Source organism: Carassius carassius, chromosome 29, assembly GCF_963082965.1.
Source record: "Carassius carassius chromosome 29, fCarCar2.1, whole genome shotgun sequence".
Taxonomy (NCBI): Eukaryota; Metazoa; Chordata; class Actinopteri; order Cypriniformes; family Cyprinidae; genus Carassius; species Carassius carassius.
Genome location: NC_081783.1, coordinates 17,076,570 through 17,102,296, shown reverse-complemented (window position 1 = coordinate 17,102,296; position 25,727 = coordinate 17,076,570). Strand labels below are relative to the sequence as shown.

Genomic DNA, 25,727 nt, shown 5'->3' with positions numbered 1-25,727 from the left:
TTGAGAGAAGGTACTCAGAACAGAATAAGCAGTTAGCAAACCTAAAACTACAAACATTAACCCATGGGGAAAAAGCTAAATTGTTTGGAATCGTATTCAATATATCTAAATGTTTCAGAATCCCAAATGTGGTTGCTGCGAGAGCTGCGTTTGTCAAGAGGAGCGTGTATACACAAACTGTCTTTCACTCACTTGGCGGCTGTGTCCTGCTGTGGGATGCTGTATTTGCCCCCCAAAATGGACATGAATAAAATATCCAGATGCCTGTAGATGCTGGAGTCTTTCCATTTTGGAGGGCAAGAGGAAGATAAAAGATGCTCTTACCTGTCGATGATGACAGGATCAGATGGCGTCTCGTTTCGGTTCCCGCAGCTCTTCTTGTCACAACACCGGCTGAAATGGATAAAAGACATAAGTTACATGTCTATCTAATAGGGTTGGATCGATACTGGAATGTTTTAGGAATTTCTACCTCAGCACTGATATCAATGCCTAAAGATATCTATCGCTGTCTTTTTACTTATTATATGTATTTTTTTTTTATTTACTATTGTTTTTGAGAGCAATATACAACAGTGACTGTATTTTTATTCAAGCTGCTTGATGTTCAGTTGGATTTTGTAAATGCAGTATTTGCAGTAAATGCAGTGACTTGACTTGTAAGCAGAATTATGACCAATCAATGACCACAGAATTATGTACGAGTTTACAAAACACATTGCTTTTATGCTTATGCTCTTATGTTCTTTTAGAGATGGAGCTATGTGGTGACCGGCAAGTCTTTCTCAAGCTGCTGGCTGCCTGACAGGTCGCCCTCTTTCTCCTCTCGCCCTGTGCTCCAGCTGGGCTGGGCCCCCGCCAAGGTCACTCAGCCAGCCTCTGACAGTTTGGACAGCACCCAGAGAAGTCCTGGTGCAGCGGCTCTCTCCCAAATGCTCCTCTCCAACACTGTCATCACCTCTGCCCTTGCCCATGCCCTCGCCCCAGGCTGGCACCTCATCTGGTGGCATGTGGTTCCCCTAAATACACCCCGCCTAGCCCATTCACCCCTTGCCAACCAAACTGGTGAGACCACTGGTGCCGCCTGCTTTGTGAAAATGGTTCCAATTAAGTTTAAACTCATCAGCTTGAGATCATTAGCCAGAAGAGAAATATTTTTGCGTGTTATAATAGTGTTTCCTGCAGGACTGAGTTCTTGCAGCAAGAGATTGAGATACTCCTTTTAAATTAAAATTTAGGACTATCAATGCAAGACATTTTTTTTTTATAATTATATTATATTATATAAAGGAATATAAATTATATATGTTTTTTAACAATATAAATGTAAAGATTTTCTATTAAAATCTCAACATATTAAGTAAAAAAAGGTGAAAAAAATATTTATGTTTATATTCTCAAAAACATATATAGTTTATATTAATATAATATAATATAATATAATATAATATAATATAATATAATATAATATAATATAATATAATATAATATAATATAATATAATATAATATAATATAATATAATATTTAAAGAAAAAATAGGTATTTTTATGCATAATGACTAAGCATAATCAAAATTAATCATGAAGCAGTGCTGCTCCTGAATAGCAGAGCTGGAGACACAGAGTTGCAGTATCTATTCCATTTTTCTCTAAACAGTTTGATGAAATGATGAAGTAGATGCTGAAACAAAAAAATCATTACCCTCGATTAAGATTAGCTAAGCAATAACTTCAAATCATATTGTATGGATTTTTCCGACCACTAAGACTCCTGATATATTCATCCTACTTGCTTCATGCTGTCATGCATTAGATTGCCATTTGACAAATAATCCTCACTCAGAGCCACTGAATGCAAAACGATCTGACTTTATGAATCATTTATCACATTGTTTGATCTTTAAGAACCTGAAAAAACATGAACCATTCGTTGTTTTCCTGTTCTTTGTGTGTGTGACTGTTGCCATAGAGCGCGCCACCATAATTTATTCCCCCAGCTACTTGGAACCATTAGCAAACTTCCAGGAGACCAATTAACATTGGAAACCCAATGGTGATGCTGTGGTGACAACCTCCTCAAACTGCGAAAGAAGTGTTATAAACAAACTGGACCCCAGGAGCACAGCCAGGTCCGGAGGGAGGCCCGAACCCCATTCGCAAAAACAAACCTTGGCGGAGCGTCCGTAATGTGGCCTTAATGGTGTTCCCTCCAGGGCCTGAGCAGACTAGCCCTGGCTTGGCTAATGATGAAGGGCCAGAACCACGAAAACAAATGTGGCTTCTCCAACCTCAAACTCCTAAAATGAACACAGGACAAGCTGTGCGGCTCTAAAGAGGCACTAGCACTGGTAGCTCCTACTGATTAGTCAGAGATTGAGGAACAGATGCTTTAAGAGCTACCTACTCAACTTGCTATCTCCACCGTGGCCCTCACTAGTCCACCAGACGGACCTCCGGTATCCTGAAGTAGATTCACTTGAAAACTAGAAAGGTGGGTTTATCAGACGAAGGCACAATATCAGAGCGGAGCTTTAAAAAAACTGTCTTCAAAGCTTCCCTGGGGAATCTTAATACTAACATCAGATAGAGTGGAAAATGCTGAAGGAGTAAGATAAGACATGAAACGATAGAGAAGGACGGAGAGAATAGATGTCAATAGAGGGCTTGTTTTCAAAGGGCAAGTGTTGTAATTACCCAGCCAGGCACAGAGAGGATGCGGCCAGGGCTAATCATATGCACCAGGCTGCCTGACTGGAGGATGAGTGCCGGTGACAGAGCTCTCCAATTCAGCATCCTGATCCAGACTGGCGGACAGAGACCAGTCCGTGCCCACTGTGCAATGCGCACCATGATTTTGTAGACGTGCAATGCCAACTAACCGCTGTGATACCTCATTTGGCGACTCTGAAGTGCCAGTTTCAAGTCATTGGGATGAGCAGGAAGGACCTTGAATGGTTAAACACAATACCAAGTCCTGTCCCTTGACAAATGACTTCCTATAGTACATTATAGAGCACACATAATGAAGTCAAAACTTTTTAATTCAGGGGGAAACTTTACACCTCGATTTTAAAGAAAGTAATGTTTCTAACCTAAATAAACAAACAAACAAATAAATAAAACATTGTTATTTATATGTTAAAATTTACATTAATCAATCCATATCTTTAAAATGCATTACCTCTTCATATATACATATATTGTAAATATATATTTAATATTTAATTAAAAATGATCAGAAACATTAGATACATTTATTATTTATGATTTATTTTATTTATCAATCGACTGTTTCTTGATTTAAACTAGATATGTCACCAAAAGCAGCTGGCAGGGAAAATCGCAATGAATAAAAATAATCTCAATTAATTTAAGAATCTCTCAAAAATAATTTGAAACTGGTGATATACAGTGGTTCATATAATAATTTTATATTTAAATTATTTTGCATGAATATAAGATCCTTTTTAGTGATTTCTAATAGAGGAGGAAGAGAAGAAGAGAAGAAGAGGGGAAGTCGTTGCCTAATGGTTAGAGAGTCGAACTCGTAATCAAAAGGTTGTGGGTTCGAGTCTCATTGTAGGTGAGGGAAGTGAATGTACTCTCTCTTACCTTCAATATCATGACTGAGGTGCCCTTGAGAGCACTAATGATAAATGCAGAGCACTAATTCTGAGTATGGGTCACCACACTTGGCCACGTCACGTCACTAGAGGTGACTGTTAGATGGTGTTGTTACAATGTCTACCTGCCATGTTAATCAGGCAAAACACCGCTCCTTAAAGTTCCTGTTGACTATGAGTATGATGTTCACGTGGCAATATTGTAACTCTGCTTACAAGAGATGCCTATTAATCTGTCACAGTTGTTTTCTAAGCTCATTTACCACACAAAGAAAATTATCTCAAAAACAACCGCTATTTATTATAACTGAAAGGGACCACAGGACACTCATCCTCATGTCTGGGACAAGAACATCAAGTTTGCCATGACCATATGCTGTGCTTTCAGTCTGTTGATGGGTGTTGCAGGTGAGGTAGACTTTGTCAGGGTCCTGATAAAGAGTTCTATCACCTGGGAGTGAGAGACAGGGGAAATATCTCTCATCTCGCTCTCATTAGCGAATGGAAACACACCATTCATCAGGGGAGGCAGTTAATAATCACACTCAATCACATAATGACCGACTCAAACTGAGCCATCATTATGGAAATGGAACCTGTAACAAAATCATCTCCGAGAAAGCCCGGTTCCTTGAGGGAGAAAATAGCACAGAATACCCAGCATCCAGTGCTGTGTGGCGTAAAACAGGTGAGTTTTCTGGAAGTGATGATGTCCACTTTATAGGGTGAAGCATTTGTGAGATTTATGTAGTGGTGGTGGCAGCCAGATGGAATCACTTCTGCGATTAACATAATTAGCAAAGTCCATCTTAATGATTTGGAATGTGTTGAAATTCCCATCAACACTTTAATAACTCGACAGGCTCCCCATAATCATTGACTGTCTCTTTCTTTGGCAAATCACAGAGTAAAGCAAAGAACATTAGCATTAGACATATTAAAAAAATATTGGATGTGAAGTGATTCGATAATAAAAATCTTTCTTTCCTTCTTGCCAGATAGGGTGTTGCAGGTATTAAGTATTTTTTATAAGCCAGAACTTGGCATTTTAACACTTCAACATCCACTGTCCACTGTAGGTTTTTGAGTGGATTTTTGGTTAAATGTCTGAACACAAGCTTAAGATATTTTCACATTTTAATCTACAAGGCAAAATACATCAGTATTACCCCACTTGTGATTTTACTTGTGTTGAAAATGTGGATGCTAGTAAGTGGCTAAATGGGTTGCTAAGGGCAATAAACATCATCACACTGACCAAGAAAACTCATCTGGACTAGCCCATTTTTCAGTCTATGTTTAGCTTTTTATTTCTGGCGACTGTACTTAGGCTTCAAAATCAATAAAAGTTGTGTTCATTTGTGAGGATTATAATAATGAACCAAATAAGAATCAAACTTTTGTTGGTCACAGTTCATTTTCTACAATAATCCAAAAGGCAATGGGAAAAAACTGTAAGGTTTTTGTTGAGGGAGCTGGGGCGATGCTATAACTTTAGGGTTGGCCTACAAAAATACATAATCACTGCTGCACTCTATTTGAGAATTGGCTTCTCCCACTGTCTCTCCGGTGCCCAACAAAGCCCCATCATTTCCCCTCACTACATTATTAACTCTAAGTTTACCCCCCGTTACCCAAGACACCAGCATCTGAGCCCCTTTAACTTCCTCGACCCCCCAGCCCTGCTTCCCTACAGATCCTTACCCCCCTTCAATGGCCATCAGGCAAAAATTAATGGACAGTACACCTCTATCCAGGCCTCCAGCCACGCGAGCCCACTGTGAACCCATAATTACACTGCATTAAGGTCAATGTAATGAGGAAAGCCCTGTAGGACTTCACAGTGGAGCGGGAAGAATTGTGTAGGCCCACCTATGCAACCCTGCGGTACACCCGTGAGCTGAACTCCCAAACCATATGTTAATATTCTTCTAAAGCCTCTCTCACACAGTGATACTGAATCGTGATCAGTAATACGAGCTGTAATACATTTTTATTCTTGTTAATAATAAAAAAGGAATTAATAAGGCTTTGAAAGATACTTCGAAAATTGCATGTCACGTTGTCTTCAATATGTTAGTGCTTTGAATCTTATAAGACATGAGAGGTAAATATATACTGACCTGCACATGATCTCATGGGTGAGAAGAACACGGCACATCTCTGGGTTTTTGTCTTGGCCTTCATAAAGGATTGCCTAAAAGGAAGAAAGAGAGAGAAATTCATGTTATTTCTACTGTGTGTGAGTGTGAGTGTGTGTTTGTGTAGTACTTTAAATGTGTTTGCTGGTTAACCTCAAAATCCCGTTCAAAAGTTTGGGGTTGGTAAGATTTGTAAATGTTTTTAAAAGAAGTTTCACCAAGACTTTTAACTCAACATTTATTTGTTTAAAAATACAGTAAAAACATTCATATTGTGAAATATTATTACAGACTGTTTTCAAAATGTAATTTATTCATGTGTTGGCGAATCTGAAATTTCAGCATCATTACTCCAGTCTTCAGTGTCACATGATCCTTCAGAAATCATTCTAATTTTCTGATTTGGTGATCAAGAAACAGATTATCATCAATGTTATAACTGTTTTTGATATGGCGATGTGCAGAAAATTCATAATGAGAACACTTATTTGAAATGGAAATAATTTGTAACCTTATAAATGTCTTAATTGGCACATTTGATCAATTTATTCAGTCCTTATTATTCAGTCATCTTGTCCTCTGGTCGAACTCCTCCTTTAGCTCATCCTGAAACCATTGATTGCTCAAGATGTTCAGGATGCTGACACCTGGTCATTAGTCATGTTTTTGGTTCGAAGCATGCTGACAACTTTAACATATGCTAAAAGCTAAATCTGGTCATCGGGGGCTGGACGTATGCAGCGATCCAAGGGGAATCCAGAATCTGCTGGGGCTCATGTGGAGTAACAATCTTCCCGTTCACCCCTACAGCATCCACCCCGAGCAGCCAGATGGCCAGCCAGGCCCCGAAAGAGAGGACTCCTCCCAGGCATCCGTCATCGGGCTGTCATGCCTGGCCTGAATGACGGATGACCGGTGCATATCAAGGAAGTTAAAGGACTCACCCCCCTTCCTACCAGACCTCATCCCCATCACCAGTGAAGATGAATCCATCATAAACACACACACATACATAAGGAACACACAACACAATCCACCCCAAACTATCCTCCATCTTACTCAACTCTGGTCAGTCGGCCAGACAGGGTTGACCCAATGCCCTAGGGAACAATACTTTTAGTATAACGACCACTTCTACATTATTGATCTTTCTCTTCGATGCCTACGAAAGTCTCTTCTTCTTCATCACCATCCTCCATTTTTGTCAAAGAGGGAGGGGATTTGGGATCGCAGGGGGTCGGGAGGTGGATCGGATCGATATTTATATATCATCGTTCTTGATTCACATCGCTGGCGCCAAAGTAGTGGCCCCACCCCAGTTCTTCAAGCACGTCTGACTCCAGCGATATGGAATAGTGTTACAAGTCTTCCATGAAGTCCAAACACGCTCTTTCCTGGTACCTTAATTAAGTCATATCACCTTACAAGAAATATTTCGATTAGCAGTACTGAACTATTTAGCAAAATTCAATTTGGGGAAACGTTCAAATTGAAGGTGGCATAACTCAACCAAGATCCTTCTCTCTCATATTCTCAATTAGAAGAAAATCGGGTTGTTCTCGATCGATATTTGCAGCTTCAATGTTGATGCACATATGTAAAGCCTGCGTGTGTGGGTAGGGGGGAAAGGATTTTACGGGCGCATACAGTTACAGCCCTTTTTTGTTGTCGGGAGGATTATTGTCTCCAGCGTGTTGGCTCTGCAGCTACATTAAGGCCTATTGATTGGTCTCAGGGGTTGATGCTTTGTCGAGGAACTGGTTGCCATATTGATCTGAGAAAAGCTGACATACAGTGACAGTGGGACCTGCTGGGCTAAGGAAAAGATAGACCATACGAAGACCAGGGGGGTCTGGTTGAAATCTGGTCCATTTCATGACGGAAAGAAGAACGCAGGTGCAGGACTGAGTCGAAAGTATGAGAGGCATCTCTAATGGGATTTTCGTTTGCGTGTGGGGTTCATCACATGCACTTTTAGTCAAGTCACATTTAATTGTATTACTTGCAATTTTGTTTTATGTGAGTATACTGTATGTACGTGGATAAAGTTGTACATATATATCAAATCTATATATATAGCATGGCAATATAGTTACATTTTGTGACAAAATCGATTAATCACGATTAATTGCATCTAAAATAACAGTTTTTGTTTACATAATATATGTGTGAATACTGTATATATATATATATATACACACACACACACATATATATATATATATATACACATTATATATTTTGAAAATATTTATATGTATTTCCATGTATATACTTATATACATATATACATATAATTGGTATTATATATATAAATATTTTAATGTATAAACTTAACATATTTTTCTCAAATATATTCATGCATGTATGTGTATTTATATATACATAATAAATATACACAGTACACACACATATATTATGTAAACAAAAACTTTTATTTTGGATGCAATTAATCACAATTAATTAGATTAATTGTAATTAATCATTTGACAGCACTTAAATAAATATACAGAAAAATTAATACATCACTAGGCATTAATATATTTTACATTTTTGACAATATAACAACCAGGCAGTTGAGATTTGTAATGCTGTATAAAATTATAGTGTGTGTTTATATATAGTAGGTGTTTAAAACTTTATAAATTATATTTTTTTTATTAATTCAAGTTATACATTTGTTATGTGGTGATATTTACACTTTATACACTTAATGAGTTAATGATTTTCAATGAAATAAAAGCAAAACACTCAAACTATACTCACCTGTTTAGTCATGGAGTCTATTAATCGAACATACAGATCCTGTTCTGTCCTGATACCTGGAGGTTTAAAATGGAATAAATACATATTATACACAAAACATGCATCTCATAAACGAAATGTTTTCTTAGGCTCTGCGTATAATAAAATCCTGCTTAGCTGCATGAAAAAAAAAAAAAAAAAAAAAATCTAATGTGCCATATTTCAACACAAACACTTGTAGAATCAAGTGTGTGTTCAAATTAAAAGGCTCTTTCAGTAAACAGAATAGAAACCCAGTCCCAAATGCAAAGCCCAATTGTTTCGAAAAGTCTACATAAAGGGACTCATTTCTTATGGAAAGTCTTGGAAATTAATTTGTTTTATTATTCTTTTCCCTACAGTACGCTTATGCGCATTCTGTTATGCTTGTCATGCTGACTGAGCTATTCCGTTAACACTTCTTAGCAAAAACAAACTCGGCTCAGCTTCTGAGTTTTTTTATTATTTATGATCTTCCCGCCTTAAAGTGTGAGAGCTCGCTTTTCTCCTACCCTGCTGTCTGGTGGATGACAGAGAATCCACATCTACAGACAAATCACTTACTACTAGCTGTTATGATTAGAGCAGGAGAAGGTCCAGCTCTTCATATTGTCTCTCATTAATGGCATATATATATATTGTCAAGTGTAACATCATACCTGCTCTTTATGTAGCCAGTGTGCGTGTACTTTACTAAGAACTAATGGCTCAAATTAGGCCTTGTTTAACGTGTCTGTGTGGGTGAGTAGCGTGGAATGACATTAGACAAGAGCGTAAACTGTGAAAGGGTGGCAAACGTGTTCAACAGCATGAACCCTTCTCAGGATAAACAGATGGAGCTCTCAAATACTCTCCCAGATGTGATGAGACATGTTGCATGATTGTGGTTGCATATCGTTTACAGTTAGCCCGGCTCTGCCTCGCAATATGTCTTTGTTATTGATGGGATATGGAAAGGGTTTGCAGAAGCAGTATGGGTCTCACCGTTGCTGTAGAGAAGCTGTAACCTGTAGTGGATGCCATTGTTGGTCTTCTCACCATTGTATTCCTAAAAGAATGCACAAGCAAGTAGGAAAATTTATGAGAATAAAAAAGAAATTGTCATCTATTAAAAACGGACCATCAAGACAGGTAAACTCAGTACGGTGACCTTCACATCTGAATTGTGACTCACTGCTGCTAATTATGGGACCAATGTCCTCTGTCAACAATGATGAATGAAATTGACTATCCATTTTTCTTTAATTTAAAAAGTTGATACATTTTGATAAATTTTTACTGTCACCTAGCTTTTCAACAATAGTGTAAATTGATATTCAGATACAAAAGGGGTGCTTTTATAAAACCAATAAGAATTCGAATTTCTACAAATTTGAAAGTTAGTTTGAAGGCTATTTTAAAATCTCTAGTGAGTAATTAAAATTCATTCCCTTTCTAATAATCACAGGCAGCAAAAGAACTCAAGTGCATCCAAATGTGAGCCCAGATTGGTTTCACTCTTTGGACTAATTGTGAGGTTTACGTTTAATCATCACATCCAGGCATAGGGAAGTCGTGGCCTAATGGTTAGAGAGTCGGACTCACAATTGAAGGGTTGTGAGTTTGAGTCTAGGGCCGGCAGGAATTGTGGGTGGGGGGAGTGCATGTACAGTGCTCTCAATACCACGACTGAGGTGCCCTTGAGCAAGGCATCGAACCCCCAACTGCTCCCCGGGCGCCGCAGCATAAATGGCTGCCCACTGCTCCGGGTGTGTGTTCACAGTGTGTGTGTGTGTTCACTGCTCTGTGTGTGTGCACTTCGGATGGGTTAAATGCAGAGCACGAATTCTGAGTATGGGTCACCATACTTGGCTGAATGTCACGTCACTTTCACTTTTCAGGAGAGTTATTTTACATAACGAACATGACACACCCATAAATGTCGTCAGTCTCTCTCTATCTCCTCACTGCCAAGTTTAGCGGTAGTGTCTTGGCAGCGACCCAGGGTGGAGTGGAGGAGTGTGTTGGGGGGTTATGGCGGAGGTGAGCGGACAGCGAGGACAGAGCGCTGACCGTGCCAGCTGGACCCCGTCCCATATGACCGTGGGCGGAGCTGTTCTCTGTAACCTTTTACTGAGAACAACCCCCCGACACACACACCGCAGGGTGAGCAGGACTACCCTCCAACACACACCACAGGATTAGCAGGTACAAACACATGACTACACTCCAGAATGGAGCTAAAGTGGTACTGTGAACAGGCAATTGTTAAAGGAATACTTTGGGAAAGAGCGAGATTTATTCCCATGATGCTGATCCTGAGAATCACACTCAAAGGATAAGCAAAGGTCAAAATAATGTGGGGCAAAAATAAGCCAAACAACAATCCTCTGTGTGAAACACTGGGTGTTTTATAATATATTTAAAAAAAGACATTGCATTTAATTTCAATGCAATTCTTATGACAAAAAAGTGGTCTAATCGGTGCCCCCTAGATGTATTACCTGGTACCGCTACTACTGAGAATCACAACTCTGTATGAGAATGCGAGTTTGATACCCTGAACTAGATCTCACATATACACAATGCAATTGCATAAAGAATGGGAAACATCTAATGTAATATAGAATATATTTAAAATATAGAATATCTTACCAATATTTAAAACCATAATTATTAACAATATTTTTATATTGATGAAATAAACACACACACACACAAATTAAAAACTGTTGCATGGGTTTAGGGAATTTTTTAGAAAATATTTTGAAAAAGCATCAGTGTGTATGATCAAAAAATTATTTACAACTTTTTTAACCTAAAAAAAATACATTTAGATATATTGTTGTAATTTATCGGAAAGTACAGTATATAAACATTACACATTGTTGCAGAAGGTTTGGAAATTATTTTATTTTTTTATTTTTATAATCAGTATGCATGATCAATGAGTATGAATTAAATTATATATTAATGCTTTTATTGTTACTTTTTTTAAAACTACAAAACTTGAATCAGATACACATCTTTATTAACAAATTTGACCTGTGCAACAATAATGAAACTAATCAAAGTGTGAGATGATGTAAAATCTTGGGAGTAAAATGATATGTCCCTCTTTTTTTTATTAAAGATCTATGAAAACTTTTCTGCTCTAAGATGACATGACCTTTTTATCTACTAAACGTGCATCTAAAAACAATTGTAACATTATACAGTACATTCTTAGCATGTTCTCTGAGTTCAATATGCAACACCCCAGCATATCACAAATCCTGTTGCGTTGTGTAGCTGCGTCTATAAGTGACAGAGTGCTTACTTTGTCTTTTTCCACAAAGTCCACGTAGGAGGTTCTCTCGATCTCAACAGGCTGTCCCTGCCGGTCATACAGGGCCAGAACGAAGTGAAAGAAGTTTGACTTGCGCAGGTTCGAGGGAGGCTGTTTCTCATAATGGGCTCTTGCCAAACCCACACCACTACGAGAGAGAAAGAGAAAGAGAGAGAGAGAGAAAGAAAAACGGAGAGAGAGAGAGAGAGAGAGAGATTAATGTACTGTAACCCAAATAATCATTCAAAATATGAGCTTGCAGAAAGATGAAATGACAGATTCACATGAACTTATCATATTGCATATAAATACATAACATTGACAAGTCACCACAGTGTCTAATTTCATACGTTCGGCATGTGAATAACAACATTTGTGTATAATACCTCCTAATAGAATATATAAAATTATAAAGACTACAGCAAACACAAACCGGAATTTAGAGCTGTTACAAAGACTGATAACAGGAAATAACTGAGAGGTGTTAGAAGAGAGATATTTGGCTTATTTTCTCATGCCCTGTGTGTGCCATGAACTCTATTGTCTGCCCCTCTCTGCTCTGCCACCTCAACAATTGGAATCTGGCACGGAGCGGGGGACCCCAGAAGGCACCGTCTGCCTTTGCGGCTGCCAATCGCTACTGGGTACGGCTCGCCTTGGCAACTGCTGCGTTCCTCTTTCCCTGACCTGTCAGTCAAACGCGCTCGGGCCTCCCCAGGGTTCAGCCGATTGAAGCCTCCATCCTGACTCTCGCACTTGAGCATCGATTAGAACGTGTGGCAAACGACGGACTGACAGAGGCCGGGGAGCTTCACGCAACCCGAGAGGAGGCGGCCCACACCTCCACGCCAGCCCTACACATCCACCTATCAATCAAACCGTCAGCCCTGGCCCACTGACGCAAATGCTGATCATCTTTCCATACCTGGATCAGTGGACGCAAGGGCCTCAGAGAGAGATGAAGGCCTGAAGTGAAGGAAGGAAGATTAAAATGCAGGTGGTCTATTTTTAATAGGGTGGTAATTCATGCATCCCTTTCCTCGAGCAGAAAACGATGTCAAGCATTTAATCTAATACTTTTTTTTTTACCACATTACAATTTAACAAAGGAATTATAAAAAAAAAAATTATATATATATATATTAGTATTTTTATATATATATTTTATATATAGTATTTTTTTTTTATAATTTCTTTGTTAAATTGTAGTTTTTTTTTAATAATTCCTTTGTTAAATTGTAATGTGGTATTATATATATATATAATACCACATTTGTTTTATTTATTATATATATATATATATATATATATATATATATAATCAACCTTTTTAATCAACCTACAAATGGTTTATGTGCACTACTTTTCAAAAGTTTGGTGGTAGTAATATTTATTTATTTATAAATGTATTTATAAATTTATCAAAAGTATATAAATAAATATATTTATAATGTAAAAAAATATTTCTTTTTCAAATAAATGCTGTTTTTTTTTTTTTTTACTTTTGTAATACTGAAAAAATGCATTATGTTTTCCACAAAAAATATTAAACAGCACAACTGTATTCAACATTGATAATAATTTGAAATGTTTCTTGAGCACTGAAGACTGAAATAAGTGCTGCTGAAAATTCAGATTTGCCATCAGTGGAATTGATGGAATGGAATCTTTAAATATATGAATATAGAAACAGCTATGTTAAATTGTAAAAATATTCAAATTGTTAAAAAAAAACAGAATTATTAAGAATACTTCTTAAAATATTTCTTTCAAAATCACTAAAACACCATTCCAACCCCGAACTTGACGGTAGTGGTCTGTATGTATGTTTCTTCATATTAGGCTGGGACAGGAGAAAGTTTTTTCACATAATTAATACAAAAATAATAATAAATGACATCACCATCGAGTCAAACCAAGTGGCCCATAATATTTATAATTCCCTAAATCATTAAATGAACGTTCACATACATAAATTGCAGCTGTAATTGTTAAGTCTGTTCATTATTTACTCGTTACTCTGATGAGGTGGGCCGAAATGCATTTGAATCTCAAAAATATGCTCATACATAAATATTTGTTCATCTGCGGAGTTCGGGGTGGGGAGCCAGTGTTTTGGAAAGCGGCCTTGTCTCTGTCTCCGCTCGTTGAGATATTCCCCTGACAGGACATTAATAAAGCCTGACCCCTCCCCAGTACTATTACCAGGGCTTAATGCTTCATTTGTATCCGAGCCTGGTGAAATCTCATTCGTGAAGTTGAGGTTACTACACTGAAGGCAAAAACAGCTTTCACAGAAGAGGCTGTGGGAGGGGGATTCAGGGAGGAGCACTTTTAAAGCGGATGACTTCAACATAAATGGGAAATATGATCTTCTTCATCTGTAGTAATTGATTCGCAGTGAAGATCTTTAGCAGTCTGACTGGTCAGGGCGGTGCTAAGTCTGACAGATGCCCTCTAAATGCGATAAGAAGAAAGCATACAAAATAAGACAGTAAAAAAGAGCTTTAAAGATTAGAATTACACTATATCTTAGATATCTATATTATATTATGTCAAAAAAAAAATTAATAATTATTTATGTTGGGTAGTCAATACATTACATGTGTATTAGCAATTTTTTTTATTATTTATATATATATATATATATATATATATTACAATATATTAATATAATATAATAATAATACAATATATTAATTAAAACAATATTAATTAAAGTGAATTAATAAATATATTAATATAATATATATAATCTTATTTTAATATATGTTTATACTTACATAGTTATTAATATTATTGTACTGCACTACAAAAAAAAAATCTGTAAGGCAAATTTTACACATATAATAATTTCATATTAAATATAGCATGCTACAGAGCAGGATATATCAACAGTCTGGGCCCAAGTCCTGTGTCTGCACTTCATGAAATGCACAAGCACATGTAAACACAAATTATCACCTTCGCTTAGGAAGACACAATTACAAAATTACACATTTGTTGGGGAGCAAGAGGGGGGAAAAAAACACGATATCACACTTAAACACACAAGCATTGCATCATGAGCTCTTCTCCATTACCCCATCAGCTCAGTTACAAAGCCAGGCATCATGTTTCTGATGGGGTGAGGGAGAGAGGCAGCGTTCCCGCATGCTCTCATAGAGGCAAGGATCTTTACACACAGGAAACGATCGACTCGGAAAGCTTGTTAGTGTTATTATTTTAATTATGTTGATTGCTGCCATATCCACTCCAGCAGTTATGAGGCAGAGGCACGATTGGACGGCTCTCACTCCCTCTGTATTGAAATAACTGCTATCGAGGTGACAAACACACACACACACAGAAAGCAGAGCTGTGTAAATCAGTCGCTAACGGACGGCTACAGCACACAGTCTCACAACGGTCTCTGTTAAACACACTGTTTGACATGTTCTCGTCACAGAGCGGAGAGAAATAAAAAGAAAAAAGCATGCAAGCCAGAAACAACCCTAGTTCCGACAAAATTCCAGATGTAAAAACACCCTCCACTTTTATTTGAATCAATAAATACAGTCTCATAGAACTGCTTTAACAATAAACCCCTCATAGCAGGAGCTGAAGGGTTTGTAATGATGACTTTTCCGAATACGAGAGTGCCCTCTTTCTATGCAGTGGCTCAGTCTGCGGCTCTTTGGACACTGCAGGCTTAATGTGATACAGCAAAGTCTAATTATGTTAAATGAAAAAAGTAACCCCAGGCTAAAATCCTCACAGCTCAAGGGTCTGAACACTTGAGGGAAATAGATACTAAGCACAGAGACTCAAACTCTGAAATCATCTGCTAATGAACATGCAGAGGAGAAGAACTGCCAATACACAGGTCACAGCAGGATCTTAGCTGACGTGTGTGTGTGAGTAAAAAAGTGAGGTGAGTGATGCCTTCACATGTGCATCTCAATATATATATATATATATATATATATATATATATATATATATATATATATATATATCATATATGCCTATATTTTCTCTGATAAACATGTTTGATCACTTGAATGCATCCTTGCTGAATAAAAGCATTGATTTCTTTCAACAACAAAAAAGCAGTGTACAGTATGAAATTTGTATTAACTGTATTAACCAATATTCTAACTACTTTTCCATGAGGTGTCTGTTAAAATGCCTGCAAATCAAAGATATATGACACAAGCAGTGTGTGTGTGTGGCATATGGGTGGCATCACGGACCGAGCCCCACATCTCAGTGACATTAATCACGCCTGTGATGGACTGTGACAGAGGGAAGTCTTTAACTACAGCTTGTCTCTCTCTCTCACTATCGAACTAATGAGCCGTACAGCAGCACTCTGTTTATACAAATGTGACGCGGAAAAATCATCTCTGCCCTGGCTGGGAGCCAACGTGCTGATCCAACAAGTAAATGTAAATCGCGTTCTCTCTCTCTAATGCTCTTCCTTCCTCATTTCCACTTTTTTAAGAATTTCTTGTTCTCATTTGTTGCATCCATCCTGACGGTTTCCCTCTCTGCAAGGTCTCGCCGTAAATGGTATCAGCTGAGATTTGGTCGATAATGCAACTGCTTTCATCGGAGATCTGCAATGGGAGATCATTGTCTAAATTAACCATCATAAGGGAATCATATTTAATTTGACCTTTACTCTAAAAAATGACCAAATGAGAGAAGAAGAGAGGAGAAACAGAGCATGCTTGCCTTCCTGTGCTCAAGTATTTTGAAGACGGTGGATACTAAGATATGCACATACTCTATGTTTACGTGGAGAGTCATTTATGCAGAAAGATACAATTACTGGGGCATACATTTGCTCATGCTTACGAGTGTGTGTGTGTGTGTGTATGTGTGTGTGTCGTGCAGTGTTGGGGCGGCATCGGGCAGTCAGCATGGCAGCGGTATGTTTGGTTAGCGCTTATTAGCTGTGTAATAAGATTTAATGAGTTGAGGACTAAAGCGCTGTAGGAGCACAGGCAGCATATTGGGATTAGTGGAGAGCAGAAGCAGAACGAGAAGAGGAATGGAGAGAGAAGGCGAGGTTGTTTTGAAACCCAAATCCCACTTGTGGTCAAACCAGGTCTTTTTTTTTTTTTGGTTCACTTGGCCTGTCATCTCTGTAGCTCTCGTTCTCTCTCGACTCAAGTGTGTGATGATTTAATTGTTCGACACAAGCTTTGTGCATTGTAAATTGTCAAAATGGGCAGTTAGATGCCCCTAAAGTATAAAAATGTGTATTTTACATGGTTGTTATCCGAGGTAAAAGCGCTGTGCCAGATGTGCTGATTGCATTTATGGATAGCCGGCATCTTTGTTTCTTTATCGCTAATTGGATGTTACAATGAGGAATCATAGGAAAACCGTCCTGGAATAACGGAGTGCAGAAAGTAATAGAGGCATTTGTCACCACTACACAGTAATGGATGGCCGTAAGTCAAAGCGAACGTGTCGGAGAGGATCTTTGCATAAAGAAAGGCCTGTCATTTCTCCATGATTTCTATTGCCACACAAACACAAACGGCCTGTCTGTCACGTCTCCCAGCAATAAGCTGGCACATACATCACCAGCTGCCTGCATCACTGCCACCGCCTGCTCGTCGGCCTATTCACACACACACACACACAAACATACTAACACTTTTACAGACATCCGAAAGTAGACAGTGTCTTTCCATGCCTCTCTGTTCCTGACCATGTTCCCTTAACCTCTGATGCATTAATTATTAAAGAAAAACATTTATCAATATTTCTTCAAAAACTATTTTCTATGTGTTTATATATATACCCCAAATTATGTATTTTCATAAAAAATATGCATATGCAATGCAATAGAAGTAAAAAGACGTAATGCCATGCGAAGAAGACATATATAATTATGGGTAAGGGTCAAAAGTTATAACCTAAGTTGGTTTGTATGTAACTTTACACTTTGAAAAAAACTGCTGTAGTTGATATCATGCATCAGAGGGTTCATTTCTAAAAGTACAATGATGTTAAGGTGCATCTTGTTGAATGGTGATAATGTTTTATTTTTTTTATTATTATATTTGAAGAGTTTATTTGCAAAAACAGATAATTCTGTTTTTAAGCATTTTCAAAAATCATGTTTTTTTTTTCATTGTGCATTCCAATAAATCTCAAATTGCAGATGAGTTATATTGATTAGGTTCAAAAATAACAAAAGAATACAGCTAACTAACACAATAAAATGCAATAAAAACATGATAACCTAAAATAAAACATGATTTTTGAAAACTTATCTTTGATTTTTGAAAAGTGATCTCTTTTTTTGCAAATAAACTCTTAATTTGTTCATTATTACACTAATAACAAAAAAAATTGACTTTATATTTAAAACTAAAATGAAAAATGTATGTAAAAGTATAATACTTCAAGTAAAAACTTTTTATTTATATATTTATTTATTTATTTTTTACTAAACACCCATCACGTTTGTTTATGTACTTTTGTATAATGCTTGGTTCTAAAAAAAAAATTTTTTTATAAATAAACAAACCAGATATACAGATTTTGAACAACAGACAAAGAGCCACAGTAAAGACATTCTCTTTAACACACACAAAACATTGCATTTGCCATCAAAATTAAGCTGAACATCTCTTTGCCGTATTACTCCAAAAAAAGACATTGCTCTGCTGAATGGACCGTGCAGTCAGAGGGGTTGATGTGCCATCAGACTCTCAGTGTGAGAGGATCTGAGTCAATAGACTCACGGCTCACTCACAGATTAGACATCTAATCAAATTCAGCCCCGTGTGTTTATCGCTCGCTGTCGTTGGCTATGTGGATGTCAGTGTGGAACGCTCCACAGCTGTGACAAAACGACATAAATCACATAATGCACATAACGCTCATGAAACCAGACTTTTTAAATGCAAAGTGCTTCTATGTGTATCCTAACCCTTACGAAAGTAAAATATATTTACCAATATATTTCTTAAAATATATTGTGATATATTGTAATATATTATTTTCCCTTTTTATTTTCTAATATATTATATATTTGAATACATTTAATAATATATTAATGATACATATATTACATAATATATTGCAAAATATACAAATGATTGCCGCTTTCAATATATTGCAATATATTGGAAAAAATAAATATATATAAGAATATATGCCTAATATATTACATGATATTTTCCAATATACTGCAATTTATTTTTGATTCATAAGGGAAGATATAGGTTTTATAAGATTTTCCTAGTTGTTGTTGATAAAAACTAAATTTAGTTTTAAATCCCTATAACTTAGAATTTGACTTTAAGAAAATATTTGCCTTTTATGCAAATTATGGCATAGAACAACTGTTCACACAATGATTGCAATCGTAATAGTAATATAAAGCCACTTTAACTAACAATGAAGATTAAAACACACACACACACACACACACGCACACAAACAAATTCAAACAGCTGACGGCATTGTCAGACACTGCAACACGTCTGAAACATAATACACTTCTTCTTTAATCATAAAAGCGTATGAACAGCCTGTGCTAAACGCTTCCAGCTAATTTCTAATTTGCTCATAATTGCACCGAGACAAGTAAACCATTGCACAGTGAGAAGTTATTTCCTGGAGCTGGACGGCTAAATTACAGGCAAATGTTTCATGCGATTAGGACACTCTAATTGAACATGTGACAAAGAATAGATCTGCCTGTCTAACGAAGAAGTGCATCAAGTGGAGAAAACTGGTATTTACATTGGTTACATGCATTCTTTAAGCTTTAATCACAGTGAATTCCTTTTTGATTATTGCATCCCACCAAATTACTATATATTTGTTTTTCTTTCCATCAAAAGAGAGTGAAAATTAGTCACGGCCTTAATGTAACTGATCCCCTTTTGGACGCCTCGATCAATGCACCGGTCACATATCTCTCCTCAGCTGAGCTCTACATAAGAGTCAGCGCTGTGTGTGAAGTGCTGCCCCTGCACTGTGGCGTCTGTGTGTGTTTTATTAGTATTGCACTTGTGCATGTTTGCTGTAGGTTTAGCCCAACTGCACCTGCCAGACCTGCACACACACACACTACAAATTATAGCACTCGTTCCTTTCTCTTGCTCACACTCTCACCACTCTGTTCTAAAAAAAAAACTTACAGTCATTTTTAAAATCGTTAGTGGCCTATACAGCTGAAATCATTAGCTGGTCACCTGTATGTTTCTAATGGGGTCATTACCGAGGTGGCCCTGCAGCCGGCCACTAATCGCTAGCATGTTATGGGGCAGCTGTTTCTAAAACACTTGTTTCTCTGTGCTACATTCTGGCATGGAGACGTCAACTGAGAAAGAACAGAGTGAGACCCTATAAATCAGGTGTGTTTTTGTGATACGGTGAGTGTTTTAGTGCATTTACGAATGCGGAAATGTTTCTAACTTTAACTTTTTTTTTGTTGGGCCAAGTGCAATTCCTGTATTGTTCAATGTCATCGTTGCATATTTGGTTAGATTTGCAACATATAAAAATAGAATGTATCGCGCCATTGCATGCAAGAATTTTGGGATGGTTTGGAGAGTTTTCTTTTTTTTTTTTTTTTTTACTAAAGCTTGGGGGTCTGGACTTCATTAGCCACCCCCCTCCCCCCCCTGTGGACAAAACAGAGGTGAAATAATTCACTTTGCCAGGTTTTACAGTGTAGGGGTACGGAATCGGTGAAAGGGTCAATCGAAATCTGTTCCCCAGCTGTGCGGCCCTCTCACTCACCCCTAGGCCCAGAGAGAATGAAAGAGAGAGAGAAATGCTCGGGGGGAGATGGACCCCACAAACGTACCCCCGAGCTGCCTGAGCATCACAAACCTGTTCAGCCAAGTCCATCTACATCAATCTAGTTTGTGTAGGAATCCAAACAAGTTAAAACCAAATACAAATATGCACAGTGTTTCTGAATTGTGATTAGATATTAAAATAATGTGGATAATAAGCATAAATTCAATGCATGTGTTTGAATAATGATTTTCCTTCACTACACTGACAACATTAATCCAAAAAAAGGTTGCTACTTAGCCCTGGACACCTACCTATCATGGTATTATATACAGGATCATATGAAAGTTTCAAATCAAATTAAGCTCTCACTTTTGCTTCTTTGGTCCAGATTCACTCACTTCATTGTCTCTTAAGAAAACACACTTTACTGTACCCATATAAAATAAAACCCATATCCTGCCATCAGTGTATATCTGAGATTAAAAAAAGAGCAAAAATGTGTTGAAAAAATGCACTAGGATGGATGAAAACGAGTGTGAAAGGGAGAGAAAGAAACTGAGGAAGAGCAGATATTTAAGGCGGTAGAAGATGTGGATGTGTTTATGCCTGACAGTTAACTAAATCATTCGCAAAATACTAACAAATTAAGGATTATAACAACTATATGTTAGGCAAAAAGAAAATAATAATAATAATGATAAAAAATACGAATACTTTTTAATCATTCAAGTCGCCTTTTTAAATCATTTAGTCTTAATATAAGATTGCATCATGACTCGTTTGCTTGGTTTGCGTTTGTAAGCAGCGCGCGAGAATTTTGTGTTGTGTATGAGGCTGATAATTGGCTTGAGCAAATTATGAATTATAAGGGAACCTATTGTGCAAGTGAATATATATATATATATATATATATATATATATATACATATATATATATATATATATATATATATATATATATATATATATATATATATATATATATATATGCTATATGATGAAAAAAACTGCTCTTTCTTACACTCCATTTATAACTTTCTGCATGAGAAATGACTGAAATGCTCGTGATATTTTGACCGACTCTTTTTTATATATATAATTAAATAAATACGTTTTTTTTTTCTTGTCATATTGCTTAAATGTTAGGGACTTTTTGTATGCACTATGCAGTGCAACTTATATGCAACGCGACTTTTTTCTCCACCAAATAAATAATTCAGGATGTGAGTTTTTATCTCATGCAGGGTAATTAGATGCCCAGAGCCTTTGCATTTTTTGTCTCTAATTAATATAACAATAAAACATCAGTTTGGTCTGCAAATACTGGCGATCTACAAGGTGCTCGCGACTTTTCAATGTTAGCGATACTAAATGCTGCGGATGGGCAGGTGATTTTAGCCACTTGCACATGGCAGCTGACTTCCGCTGTAAGTTTGAAACATCTCCTTTATCCAGCCTACACAATATGCAATATTAATATACCGAGGGGATTTATCTCCGAGCGTATTTAAGGGAATCGCGAAAACATGTAAACGCAGCAGATTTCTCTATGTATTAGCTACATGTTTTAATGAAGAGTAAAAATATTTGTGCATTAAAAAAACGCCTTGCAAGCTTATGTCCAGAAGACGTTTTGATTTCAGGATACATCCTTTTTCAAACACTAGCAGAAAATAACCTGTCTCATTAAGTGTGTTTTTGCTAGCAGGCTATTAGCTAATATAAATGCTACATATAAACATAAAATCTCAATTATTGATTAATTTATTTAAAACCACGCGTTTGGTAATGTTTGGTGCAGCAAATTATATTTATATAATAAAGAAAAACACAAAGTATTTAACTGAACTCAAATATCCCCAAAAACAAAGACATCAAATTAGCAAATCAAATATTCCCCAAGTTTTCGCCCGTTGTCTCTGTGCGTTTATTAAGTGCCAAAAAAAAAGTGAGGAAATTTTAGCATTCCATTCCATTAATAAAAAACTCTGTCCCTTACTTATTATTCCATTAATATGCAATTATTTTTGAATAATTAGTGTGATGCTCCCTGTTCTTTCCTCTTCCATTTTCTCTGCTTCTATGTTTTTATAACAATTATTACATGATATCACGGCCTATGCAATAATAATTTTGAACTGTTTTGGGGAAATAAGTGCTCAATCTAATTGTTGTCCCTCTGCGTAAAACTTCTGCAAGCCAACTTGAGTCTAACCTACGCGTTTTTCTCAAAATCCCAGGTCTCCCTTTGAAGGGTGAGACAGAACAGCATACATGTCCTCAGTGTTTCAACATCATTCTAGGAACCCATGGGAGAGCAAAATGCGGATGAACTCGCTGTCCAAAAAACTTTATTTCAAGCGCAAATGGTTTATTTTGTATGCATTGCACTATAGTGAAATAGAAGGACACGCTCTGGTACCTAATTTTGACTTTTCTATCTTTTTTTTCAAACATGCCTAATAGTTTTGTCTATGACCGCGCAATAACCGTACAAATTGCACGTTTGCACTTTGATCATGCTTTAACAGCACATCAATGAGATAAATCAGAATAAATGATTTACGATTAATTTGAATCACCTATAGGAAATTACAAAAGCGCTCAATGTAGGCTTTTGCATATTTTATTTACAAACATAAACTATAAACTCGTCATCGATTCTCACTAGACATCTCTGTCCCCTACGATGCACGTGAATCATCATTAGATGCGATTTTGAAATCGGGGTTAACAAATGGCATGAGCGGGGCATTCCTACACAAGACAATCTGAAAGATCTCCAGCTCTCTTTCAACCACAAAGAAATCAGGTAGAACAACGTTTTCTCATGTGTGACAGGCAGAGTAACCAGAGTACGCCTTTCTGGAGCGGCGCAAGTGGCTTTTTCTTCAGCGCGTAACGATGCGCAATCAGTTTTCAACGTCTACAACTAACTAATAGCTGACAAAATGATTTAATAACGACCGTGTTACGTGCGACGTCCATGTACGAGCACTTCTAGATTCAAATCAACTGATTTCGAAATACTTCTGACTGTGGCCAAACGCTTCCTCTAACGCGCATCGGACGCTCCGTTTCACGCACACAACTACTTGGAATATAAACAACTTGGAGCTTGTTGGTGGTGTTTACCTTTGCGCAGCTGTGTTGGCATCCAGTATCCCGGCGCTCTGCATCCAAGAGCGCACCGGCGTCATGCCACTCGTAAGGGGCTCTTCTTTCATGGTCAAGGCTCCCCGTGGGAGACCGTCCTGGATGGAGAACATGAAAATAGCCTTCTGGGGGATGTCTCTCAACACCAGCTCGAGTGGAATAATCCTCCTGCACCACCTGGATTAACAAAAACCAACTGAAAGGGAAAAAATCTTCCCCAAAGTGCAACAAGAGGAAAGAGGTCCTTATCCAAAGACGCGCTGCCGTATCCCTTTGGGTGTTCCTCTTTCTTTTAGATTCCAAACCCAAGTTCAGTTCACTCAAGATTAACCGGTCTCTAGTTAAAAGAGGGTGGAGAGAAGGCAAGAGCTGTGGAGCATCTCAAAGGAAACGATCAGCCGGGATCAAGCAGACCTTCTCGTCGCGGGGAGAAAGAGGGGAGAACGGGAACTTGCTCTGAAGAAGAAGGCGAACAGACGCGCACGGGATTGTGAAATGAAAAGTGGGATAAAACGGACGACTGCTTCAAAAAGGAGTAAAATGAAATGATTACCAAACAAGAGGGAGGGATGGACCAGGGAAGGCTTGCTGTCCCTGGGGAAAAGAGGGATTGGGTAGCAAGAAATCTCATTCCCTCCCTCCCTCCCCGTCTCTTTATGCCTTCTCTGTCCCAGCGGAGCGCACCTTCTCTCGGGTTCCGTGGCTCCAGCGCTCTCGGGGGGGACAAGCATGGACTTGAAGAGGGCGGAGACTTGCCCTTAAAAGGCAAAATCATTTACATGTCAATCTCCGTTCTGAGCTCTGATTGGTCGCGATCATCCCTTGCGTCATTTTCAAAATTCGCCGCAAAAACTCAGCTGATGTTAGAGGGACTGAGCGCTCTGGCAGTGGAAGTGGTCTCATGCTTTCCCAATTTAACCTGAAACATGCCCTTAATACCCAGGAACATTCATGATGCATTTCATATGCCTAGCATAATCGACTAGCGATAGCATATCGTTTTCCAGAAGTCAAATCTGTTCAGCCGGTATGATTTGAGATTCTAAACGCGAATCCAAAGCTTTTACAGTAGCATAAGTAGCCTACTATAATATAAGTTCCCTGGTACTCAATGGTGTTTCCACTTTTTTTTTTTTTTTTTTTTTTTTGTAAACCCGTGAGGAATCATGTTGTCCTCCTGACTGGAATATGTTGCCTGTTTAAACTCAGCTGATTAAATGGAAGAAAAATTCCAATTTGACAAACCACGGGGTTATTTGCAGCTGTATGAACTGATAATAATAATATTGAATCAAATAATATATCAAAGAAATCTGAATTGTGCGAACTCGCATTGTAGGATTTCTAGTGTTCTTTAGAATTATTTTGAATTCCGCCAAATGACGCCTGATTAAATATTTATTACAGATAGCCCCCCAGAGCTCAGAGCGGGAAAACGACCCCATGAGATAGGAATAAGAAGAACAAGAAAAAAAAAACTAAATTTAATCTTAAAGTTAAAAAAGGTGACTAAAGCCAGCAGTCCTCTTATCATAACAACAATGCAATCATCTGTTTTTTATCAGGTTTTCCCTCAGATTCTTTATTTCACACATTATTATTTTATTATTAATATGAATTATCTGGGCCTGTGTTTGTAATTATTTTGCTAAAGTACCCACACTAATCATTCTTCTTTCTTATCTTGTTTATAAACTTCACACTCAAAGACAAAATACGGGCACAAAAGTAGCCGGTGTTTTTGAAAGACAAGTCCAATACAACACGACCCCGTCCACCCTGAACGGACACAAATTGATCACCCCAGTCCACTAATACAATATTCTATTTTGTTCTGTATTTGAGAGAAGCTTGACGGCAAATAGTCACAGTAATCAGAAACTTGTTTCGATAGAAACTTGCTAAAACTAAAACATGCAAGACATGCATTTGACTATTAAAATATTTTCTAA

At 37.5% G+C, this 25,727-nt stretch overlaps 1 protein-coding gene across 3 annotated transcripts in view; it reads right to left on the bottom strand.

The window, feature by feature from the left end:
• Positions 1–24,635, bottom strand: part of LOC132109762 (transcription factor COE3-like) — a 102,985-nt gene extending 78,350 nt beyond the window's left edge. For 2 of the 3 annotated variants that reach the window (XM_059516091.1, XM_059516094.1), the window contains exons 1-6: positions 23,755–24,635; positions 11,848–12,004; positions 9,534–9,597; positions 8,532–8,587; positions 5,748–5,821; positions 325–393 (exon numbers count right to left, since the gene is read on the bottom strand). In XM_059516091.1, coding sequence (XP_059372074.1) covers positions 325–393; positions 5,748–5,821; positions 8,532–8,587; positions 9,534–9,597; positions 11,848–12,004; positions 23,755–23,888 — 554 coding nt within the window. In that variant the 5' untranslated portion in view covers positions 23,889–24,635. The remainder of the gene's footprint in view (positions 1–324; positions 394–5,747; positions 5,822–8,531; positions 8,588–9,533; positions 9,598–11,847; positions 12,005–23,754) is intronic. The other variant, XM_059516092.1, reaches the window with a different exon arrangement.
• Positions 24,636–25,727: the final 1,092 nt, after the last annotated feature.